Raw genomic sequence first — 10504 nt, forward strand, 5'->3', positions numbered from 1 at the left:
CCGGCTCTAATCGGATCAGCCCTGACCCGCGGCAGCCAAAGCCCAGGCTCCCCGGCTCCCGCTGCCCCGGGAGGGCCTTTCCCCGCGATTCCTCCCCCCGGAGGCGTCGCCCCCGGGTCCGGGTCGCTCACACGAGGCAAATAAACAAGGTTTAAGTTTATGTGGGCTGCAAAAAAACAAAACCTTCAGGCGGGGCAGTCGCGACCTGGCCGCTTAGTTTATCCACCAAAGTCAGCCTCCCGCTGTGTGTGACCCACGTGACACTCGGGGTCAGAGCCGACCTGTGGCAGCGCTTCCCGAGACACCCCGCTTCCGGAGACAACCGCCCGTCCCTGGGGAGCCGCCCGGCCCTGAGACGGAGAGTCACCGCCTGGGATGGGGTTCCCTCGGTTCAGCCTGTTTCCCTGCCTGGAACGGCCTACTGCCGCAGTGCTGCTCCACTCCAGCTCCGCCCGCGAACCCCTCACCCCCGAAGCCTGCACAACCCGCCCAGCACACCCGATGCCCTCACCCAGTGGGCAGCGCCAGGCGCGGGGAGGGCTCCCAGGGCTGGGAGGAGGCACAGGTGGGTGAATGGCAGCATCTACTCTCAGCCCAGAGCCATGGGTCTGAAGCTTCCTGCAAGGAGACTGTCTTTTTATGCTTATTTTTTTCATTTGACTTTTTATTGACTATCGGGGTGAAATTGGTTAATAAAATTAGAGGCCTCAGGTATACAATTCTCTATCATCTTCTATTGTGTGCACTGCCCAGTCACGTCTCCTGCCAACCCGCCCCCACCCCTGCCCTCTGGTAACCACCGTACTTCCTATGAGGCTCTTTCCTTAATCCCGTCACCTCCTTCACCAGGCCCTCCACACCCGCCTCTGACACCGTCCGTCCGTTCTCTGCATCCGAGTCTGTTTTGTTGATTGTTTAGACCACAGAAAAGTGAAACCATACCGTATTTTTCCTTTGGGTTCATACTGCCTCTGGGGACAGCACGTACCAGAGGCTGGGGAGGGCTTCGCACTTGCCTTTTGGCCAGACACCCTCCAGCCCCGGCTCAGCCTCCCGCCTGTGGCTTCCCTGTCTCCTTGCCTCTTGGGTGGTGGTTGCAGGGGAGGTGGTGCACACGCCTGCCGCCGCCGCCTCCCCGGGAGAGGCCTCGTGGACCGGCCGTCGCCGTCTGGGGCATGACAACCGCTCCCGAGTTTTCCACCGTCTGGATGGGGTCTCTACTCCCACACCTTCCATAAAACCGACCTACTCCGCTCCTCGTTTTAAGAAGTTTGTTCCGATAAGCAAGGGCCCAGTATAAAATAGGGAATGTCTCCTTCCTGAGCAGCCCCTTCCCTTCCGCGCGACAGGTTCTGCTAGGACTTCCATTTTGGGATTTTAAACCAACGGTTGCCATTCAGGTCCACTCTGATCCTCCCTAGCAGGTGCCACCAGCAGCTTCAGAACTGATCGCAGCACCCTGGCTGGGTGACACCCGAACAAGAGGGAGGCGAGCTGGCAGGCCGTGATGGAAGAGCAGCCGCAGCCTCAGATGTGCGGTCACCGTAGGAGAGCCAGTGCCCCGGGGCTCATACACGTGAAAGGGGTAGCATACTGCATCAAATGCATGTAACGTTTCCTCTGGGCACAGGTCAGAGGAGACTAAAGAGGGGAGAAGGGGAGATAAGACCCAGGAACTGGACTGTGAAAGAAAAGAAACTCATCTCCAAGACCTACCACGTCCCCTCGGGCACGTGGGCGCCAGGGATAATAGCCAGGCTCTGCCTCTGCACGCCTGAGGCTCCTACTGGGTTGGCCACCTGACCCCGGCACCAAGGCCCGCTGCCGTGGCTACAGCCAGCTTCCCTGTGACAGAAGCCCTGGCTGCACCCGGGTGCTGTCCGGGCAGGAGCGGCTCCAGCTGCGAAGACTGGACTTACTTCAGGCTGCGCAGGACGGGGTTAAGCCTCCGTAGCGACCACGAACACCGTTGTGAGTGTTTGTCCTCCCGGGGTCTAATCTGCCTCTGTCTTCAAAGCCACACGACGAGCATCCTGCAGACGGACGCGGAGATCCTGCGGACGTGCGGAGGCCAGGCCTCAAGTCTTGATTTCAAACCTTTTTATTCTTGTGTCTTCATTTCAAAGAGGCATCAGGATGCAGAGGTCAGGCCTCACTCAGAAGAATGGGGGTCCTGCCCCCCCTTCCACAGCTCCCCTCCACCAGGGCATGTTGGAGTTAATGCTACGATCTCCCAACAAGTCCCGAGGACGTCCTAGATCAGCGATGGCGAACCTTTTGAGCTTGGCGTGTCAGCATTTTGAAAAACCCTAACTTAACTCTGGTGCAATGTCACCTATAGACATTTTTTGATCTTTGCAACCATAGTAAAACAAAGACTTATATTTTTGATATTTATTTTATATATTTAAATTCCACTCGACAAAGAAAAATCAACCAAAAAAATGAGTTCGTGTGTTACCTCTGACACGTGTGTCATGGGTTCGCCACCACTGGCCTAGATCAACCAGACAGGGACCTCTGGACAATGTGCTGGTGGAAGCCTGGCCGGGCTGCAGGGCAGGTGGCTGCAACCGCTTGGTGCTGGGCATGAGCCTTCTCGAACCACTTGCAGGAGAAAGGAGCCAGGGGTCAGGGTGTCGGGTTCAAGGCTGACCACCCCCCGCCCTGGCTGCAGGCACTCTGGATGCTCGGCTGCTCTCGTCCTAGGAAAGGACATCCCCCCTGGAGACGGCCCCCCTGTCCCCAGCAGACTTCTACACGGTGGCAAAGCCCCTGGTTCCCACGGCCCCAAAGTCAGCTCAAGGTGGGAGGAAGCCACAGTACACGCCAGCAGAGCTCAGGTGAGGAGCGGCCAGGCTGGTCTGCAGGAGTCCTGCTGCCCCGGCAGGCGGCCTTTCTCAGCATTTCTCTGGAGCCTGCAGCTACTGCAGACAAAACAGGCGACGATGGCACGGCCGATTTGCATGGCCTTGGGGAATCCTTCCATGTTGGGGCCAAACCAGCCACAGACATTAAGAGCCATGCAAAGGGGCCATAGCCTCCAGGAGCCTCGGCTCCCGAACCCTCCTGGACTGCAGCGGCCAGGGCACAGCAGAGGGTGGAACCGAGGAACCCGAGTGCAGGCCTCTGTCTCAGGCGTCATAAGGGGTCACTGTGTGGTATTCAGGCTACTTCCCTGAGGCCTGCAGAGGCCGGACCTGAGGGTAGGCGGTAAGGTGGCTGCCAGGAGTCGGCCGCCTGGCTGCTCCCCGGGGGGTCGGAAGGGCCTGGGGAGGCCTCTGGGGGCAGGAGGGATGAAAAGTGGCCTCAGTTCTGCAAGGCGGGCAGGAGCAGGAAGGCAAGGCTCTGTCCCTGGCATGGGGCTGGGGGGTCCCGGTGAGCCAGCTGATTGGCTGCAGGGTCCTGGGCTGGAACAGCAGCACCTCGAGGATGCATCCAGCCACCCCATTCTGAGATGACTGCCTTCAGTGCAGCAACCCCACGGGGTCAAGGTGTGCTCTCCTTGTTCCCAGGAACAAGTCCCGCTGCAGCAGGTGCAGCTGGACAGGGCCAGCTCCTGGGACTGCAGGCAGCAGGGCCTTACGGGGTCAGAGTTTGCGGGAAGAGCGCTTCTCGGGCTGGTACTGCGCATCCAGGTGAACCGGTGTTGGTGACTCGCCTGGTTTTCCTGGAAGGAAGGTCACCCTCAAAGTTATCGCCCCAGCAGGACAGAAACCACGGGAGAGACCCGATGCCGACTGCACACATCACCCAGGACACTCGCGACCGGAGTTTCTTTTCTGCGTGGACACTGGCGCGATCAAACAGTCATGGCTGTTAACTATAGGAATGGTCTGGTGCCCCACCCGCAAGAATTAAGCAGCCTGGCCAACCTTCCTCATTTTACTTCACTGCATGCAAGTCCCATGCCTGGAGCACAGGAGGTCCTCACGTCTACTGGACTCATGAAGCCAACGGTCCGGAACTGGGGCAGCCCTGCTCTACCACAGCCTCCTTCACCAGTGGCCCCAACAGCAGCACCAGACCCCTGGGGACCTGCTGACCAGGCCAGATTCCCGAACCCCCGACCCACTGAGCCAGGTCTGCGGGCAGGCCCAGCAGCCTGTGCAAACCCTGCAGGCGACCCGCTGTTCCTAATCGCATCTGGGGGAGGACTCCACAGCCAGGGCCTCAGGGACCCTCGGAAGACGGACTGTACCTGCCCAGCTCCGTTCTGGAGAACTGTCAGCTTCAGTGTCGTTTTCCTCCCAACTCACTGCAGAGGAGCAGGGCCTGGTGGCGGCTCTAGCCCCTTCACTGGAGGCACAGCGGGCGGGTCAGGAAGCGCGTGCTCACCCGGGCCGGCGCTCACCGCCTGGCAGACAGAGCCCGCCCCTTTTGCTTCCCCGGGTTCAGGCACCTTGATGCCTGTCGTCTGTTTCCTGAACAGGGCTTCTCAAAGGCTGCCCGGAGAGGAAGCCCAGCAAGGTTCCAGGACTCACGCCCGAGGGGCTGTGTCTGAGCTACACCCTGATGGACATCCTCTAGCTCGGCCGTCGTCAACGGGGGGTCCACGAGGTCCGAAAGGTGGGCGACCACTGCGCTAGCTCACGAGAACTAGGCTCCCCTGGGGGGTGCCGGCCACCCTCCCGGGAGAAGTCCCACGTGTTTTACCTTGACCATGAAACAAACAGTGGGCGAGCCCCGTTTGACTGTGTGTTGCTTAAGGAGAGGAAGGAGGTCGGTCGGTCAGTAGGAAGCCACAAGTCACTGGCCAGACTGCCGACACAGACCGGCTGGGGCTGACTGTGTAGGCTTGTCACAGAACCAATGAAGAAACGGTGCAGAAATGCAGAGAACGGACTAGAACCCAGAAGTGATGTTCCATTTATTCACTGAAAAAGAGGGCGGTCAGGCCTTCTCGATCCATTTTCTCCAATCTCCCCAAACTCCCTCTCTTCATTTTCCCGCAATAACACACTGAGAACTTCAAGACCCCAGGGGGAAAGGGAAGTATTTGGAATGAGTTTCCTTTGGGAAAAACTGCGGGAAACGGGGAACCAGGCCGTGGTCAGAAGGCACTGGGACTCAACGCCGGAAGCAACAGGCTCCCTCCCACCCGAGCCCGAGCCACCGCGGACCACGGCCGCCTGGTCAGAGGCAACACCGAGGGCTTGGAAGGCGAATCTGCCCTGCGGTTTTCTCTTCTGCTATTTGCTTTCTGATATTAAGGGAAAGTTCTCAGGTGTTTCATAAACACCTACCGATACCCTCTCACACGTAAAGCTTATAAACTGTGTAGAAAGATCCCCAGAAGATGTTCCATTGGCATTCCAGCCGAAGCTGCCATCAGAGGCTGTGACGGGAAAGGGCAGGGGCTCTGGGCATCGGATGGGGCACAGGGTGCCCACGCCCACGCAGGACGGGGGAGGGCAGGGAGGCCAGTGGAGAACCCAAGAGTCTCAAGTCCCCTCGAGCCACTCCTCAGCGGGGTAGGAGTGGGCTCCAGTTAAGGCATTTCCGCGGCTCTTCCTCTGGAATGGCTCCCGCTCCCGGCCGAGCACCTGACCCTGCAGCACGATGCGCTGTTGCCAGGAGCTCCGTGACCCCAGCCAGAATGTGAAACCTCAGAGCGGGGAGGGGGGGAGAGGTGTGAGGCCGCCTCCCAACCCCAAAGTCCCGCTCCCCTGGTGCTGCAAGAGGTAGTGTGGGGACCTGCTCCCCGGCAGCCTAACCATGAGCTACATGTCAGCACTATCTACTTCCTTTTTTAAAAGTTTCCTTTTTTAAGAGCAAAAGCATGCACACAGCAATGAGCAAGGGGGCTGGTTCACAGGGCGCGTGGCCTTGGCCCAGACCCTTCCTGGCCGGTCCCAGGGACGAAGGATGCCTCCCCAGGCCCGCCCTCCAGGCTCACGCTGCCTCAGAAAACAGACACCCACTGCAGCCCAGCAAGCCACCAGCAGGGAGGCAGGCCTGTGGCCCTGGAGGGGAGGCCCGGCCTGGGCGGGGCCAAGTCCTCACTGGAGAAAGCCCCGTGGGGTCCCCTCCTCCTTTGATTCGGGCGCCTCTATGGGTGGCCACGCCTCCCAGGCGTCACCCTCAGCGTGTTCTCTGCTCGGATGAGCAGGAGTAAGGTCACTTGCAATGCCTTAGGCTGTCCCTGCTGCTGTCCCTCTGCCCATCACCAGTTTTTGGTTCCTATTAACTTTGAATGCTCTCCCTTAAAGCAATGGAGGAAATAAAAAGAAATGATTATAAAACATTATCCAGAGGCTAAGACAAAACAAGACTGCAGGACAACAGAAATGGTAGAGCCTGGAATAGCCACACCAGGACAGAAACAACTAGAATGCCCAGGACATACTGTCACCAGGGCCCCCGCATGTGGGCCGAGGACCTAACTCCAGGGGCGCTGGGGCTGGAGAGGGGAGGCAAGAGGAATGGGGGAGCGGGAGATGGGACGCGTGCTTGGGCTGAGAACAAAAATCCTGAAAGAGATCAGGAAGCTGAGGAATGTGTCTTGTCATCCCCTGCGGCTGGTGGTGGCTCCGGTCGTACACTCCCAGCAGCCCCCAGGCTAGGGCGCGGCCGGGGCGGGTGGGCCCGGAGCAGGAGGCGGAGGGACTCCGTCTGCAGGCGGCGGCGGATCTGCAAACACATCCAAGAGTCACTGGTCACGGAGGAAGCACAGGGGTTGGGGAGGAAAAGGGACCGGGAGGTGATCTTCTCCAGGGGCTGGGGCGACCGGGCTGCCGGAGGGACTGAGCTAGGCCCACCTCTCCCGAGTCCCCCAGACCTGAGGAGTTAATGACATTGGATTTCGTTGTGTTTTAACGGTTCTGATTTTACTTCTTCAGTTAGATGAGCTACTTCCTGGGCAAGTTCTGTCTTCTTTTCTTCCTCCCACAGTGCTCGCCTAGCCGGGCACAACGCATGGCTGTCCCGCCCCCAGGGCCAGAGCCCCCTCAGGCAGCCGCCGACAGTGAGCATCCCGCAGGCCCCGCCGTGGACTGCAGTCCCTGGACTTTGGGCCACGACTCGGGGTCCTGCAGGGCTCCTGTCTGGGCTCCTGCCCATTTCAGCTGCAGCTGCCTGCTCGCACACAGGAACCCCGAGATCACTTATCAGGGGCTGTAAACGTCTGGATTTTGCCAGAAATGAAAACTGAGACAAATAATTCAAGTGCAGTGCTGCTCACTAGTCAGTTCACCCACCCTCCCCAGGAGGCTGCACCGCCCGCCGGGGCTGTCAAAGCGTGAAGCCCACAGATCTGGTCCCTTCCCACCTTCAGGGGAAATACAGCCGGAAGAGGGGTGCACGCGCCTGCCGGGGCCTGCCCAGGACCCCGAAATACCCCTTTGTGGAAGGAGTGGGGAGCGGGCCAGAAACCCTTCACATTCTCCAGTGGCTCCACCGCGGGCCCTTCCGGTCACAAATCCTGAGGCCAAGCACACGGCAGCGGTAAAGATCGATGGTGACAACTCCAACGGCAAAGTGGTGGACTCTTGGCTGCACATCTGAATGGTGCCTGCCAGGCGGCAAGGCCAGCATTTTCCTCCAGAGACAGAACCTGCTCCACCCTCTAACCACAGCCGCACAGGGACTCCTGCCGTCAGGATCCTGTCCGCACACCCAGCTGACCTGCTCCTTCGGCTGCGCACCTGCTCTGTCCCAGCCCCGAGGAGGGTTCAGAGGAGGCGTGCCTTTATCCACGCAGCGCCCTGGGAAGTGGCCCCGAGCACCAGGCACTGAGGCTCTTCAGAATCTCAGGAAACCTTGGGAAACCCTGTACCACCGCCCAACTGCTCATTTCCCACGACAGCTCCCGCAGGCCCGGATTCCTGCCCGGCCTCGCTCTCCACTGTGAACGGGGAGCTAAGTGCTTGGCATGTACGCGAGCTTCTGAATGAACCCGGACGACAGGCTCTTAGCTGGGGGCACCTGGCCACGAAAAGCTGCATTTTGGGGTTTCTCATCGGGAAGGTCTATAGTGGGAAAGGGCAGGCCAGAGCCCCAGCAGCGACCTCTGGAGGCCCCCACACCCAGATGGACCTGCGGCAGCACGAGCCTCTCCACTGGGCGCGGGCCTCCCCTCCACCTGAACCCGCTACGCAGCCACCACCAGCGGTCAGGGCGGCTGAGCAGCTGCCCGTCACTCCTGCCGCGGCAGTTCCTGTCCTTCTCTTCACACCCACTGCTTCTTAACAAATACGTGTTCTTATTGATGTCAGAGAGGAAGGGAGAGGGAGGGACAGAAACATCCACGAGGGAGAATCATGGATCTACTACTCCTCCTGCACGCCCCACTGGGGATGGAGCCCGCCAGCCGGGCACGTGCCCTGACCAGGAATCGAACCCTGACCTCCTGGTTCCCAGGTCGACACAACCCCTGAGCGAGGCAAGTCAGCCTCCACCCACTACTTCTGAACCTGCATCGATCGAGGCTCCTGCAGGGAAAAGAGCCGCCAGCAGCTCTGTGTCTCCCGAGGCGCACGCTGGACAGGCCCAGCACGCGGGAGCGGGAGAGGAGTGTCTTCCCGGCCCCCTCAGACCTCGGGTCACGAGCGTGTGCCAGGAAGGCTGTGCACCCGTCACTTGGGCACCTGCCCCAAACTGACATTCTGACCCACTGTCCTTCCAGGGACCTGCCAATCACAGAGAACCCGCCTCCCAGTCCTCCCAGAGACCCCGGGGAACGCACCCCCCAGCGTGCTACTTACACATGCCGTTGGGGGCCGTGAGGGTGACCCGGGGTCCTAGGATGCTTCCTGGCATTGGCGGCATCCCAGCAGGGGCGGGGCCACTCCCGGGGGGGTGGATGCTGGCGGCGACACTGGGAATCATGCGGCCTGGCAGGGGCTGCCCGGGCATCATGGAACCTGGGCCTGGGATCTGACCTGTGAGGAGAGTGAAGTCCTGAGGCAAGTGCACTGGGAAGAAAGGGACCGACTCCGACCCAAGACTAAATATGAACACCAACTCCCACAGGACCTGATCACCCAGGAGCAGGGTCTGCAATCATCTCTGCCAGCTTTTATTCCTTCACTTGTCGGGGGCAGCAGGTCTGTGGAGTGAACGGCCACCCTACACCCGGTGCAGGCAGGTGGCCACCAGAAGCAATTACCAAAAAGCACCCAGAAGCAAGCATTCATCCGGAGAGTCCGGGTGAAGAGTGACTCGCCGAGGATCGCCCGGGGACACCGGTGCCACGCGGAGGCCGGGGGCCGGACAGGAGGGTTCAATAGCGAGTCGGTGCCCAGTCCAAGGCCCGCAGCGCAGTCGGGACCGAACTTCTCACACGGGCTTCATGGGAAGGGGTGCCCAAGGGCGTGCTGGTCACTACTGTGAGGTCACCATTAACAAGGGATTGGATTGGAACCCCAGGTCCTGGTCACACACACAGATCTCGCCCTCTGTCCCCACCATGAAGAACCCTGTGACCCGGAGCCCAAGGGGTGGGGGGCAGAGGGATCAGACAGGCCACCCCGCCCCCTCTCCCTGGTGCTGGCAGCTAGCCCAGGAGCTGCTGGCCCCAGGACAGGCCCCGCCTGGGTGCAGCTGCACACGAGCCCTGGGAGCCGCAGCAGCCTTTCTGGAAAGAGCCCGACAGTCAACACGTGGGCTCTGCAGGCCACAGGGTCACGGCTACGAGACTCAACGTTGCCACGGCAGCGTGACGGCAGGCAGAGAGGATGCGTGACAGGCAGGTGTGCCGTGTCCCCACACACCTTTGTTTATGGATCTCACACAGTGAACGTCACGTCCTTTTCATGGGACGTCGCATTCCTCCTCCTCTGAGAACCCCTCCCCCATTTGAACGGTCAGCCATTCCCAGCGTGTGGCCACCGGGGCAGGAGGGCCGGTGGCCTAAGGTCGGAGCTCGCCATCGGCTCTAGAACGACGGGGGCATTCGCGCCTGAACTCTGGTGTGGCTGCGGGCGGGGCTGGGTTGTGAAGAGCTACAGACGAAGGGAAACGGCGTGACAGGCGCACGGGCTGACGCGCCTTCCTGTGAGGGCACAGCCACTCTGCAGCCTGTCAGACGAGTTTATGTAAACCCGGCCTGCGGCCTGCGCGCGCCTGACAGGCTTGCTCTAGGATGAGAAAGGGAACCTGTGGTTTTTCTTGTGTTACAATCTAGGGTCTCATGCTCTGTGGTGAGGCCCGTTGTCTGAGACGGAACACAGGTTTAGACTGAGCGCTGAGGCAGCTGGGGATCGGAAGGCCGGCGGTCCCCTCGTGAGAACATGTGGCTGCTAGAGGCTGGACCTCCAGCTCCGAGAACCGCGAGTCAACTTCTGTGACTCTACGTCACCAGGTGTGTGCAGTGGAGACACCCAGACTGAGGAACTCACCCCCGTCCTCAAGTGTGTAAACGGACCCTGTGGACGAAGGTGAGGGGGCCTCACCCTCCCCGCAGCCTGTGGACACACCCTGCGGCACGAAGTGAGGGGGCAGGTCCTCAGCCCACAGGCAGCTCAGGGCAGGCCCTCCCCGAACCCGCAGCTGGGGGGGGGGA

The 10504-nt window shown here is 60.5% G+C and overlaps 1 protein-coding gene across 1 annotated transcript in view; it reads right to left on the reverse strand.

Moving 5' to 3' along the window:
• Positions 1-5764: 5764 nt before the first annotated feature.
• Positions 5765-10504, reverse strand: part of SMARCC1 (SWI/SNF related, matrix associated, actin dependent regulator of chromatin, subfamily c, member 1) — an 89056-nt gene continuing 84316 nt past the window's right edge. Inside the window, 2 exon segments of the mRNA XM_015568261.1 lie at positions 5765-6633; positions 8706-8882. Of these exon segments, the coding sequence (XP_015423747.1) occupies positions 6563-6633; positions 8706-8882 (248 nt within the window). The 3' untranslated portion in view covers positions 5765-6562.

Source organism: Myotis davidii, unplaced genomic scaffold (assembly GCF_000327345.1).
Source record: "Myotis davidii unplaced genomic scaffold, ASM32734v1 scaffold663, whole genome shotgun sequence".
Taxonomy (NCBI): Eukaryota; Metazoa; Chordata; class Mammalia; order Chiroptera; family Vespertilionidae; genus Myotis; species Myotis davidii.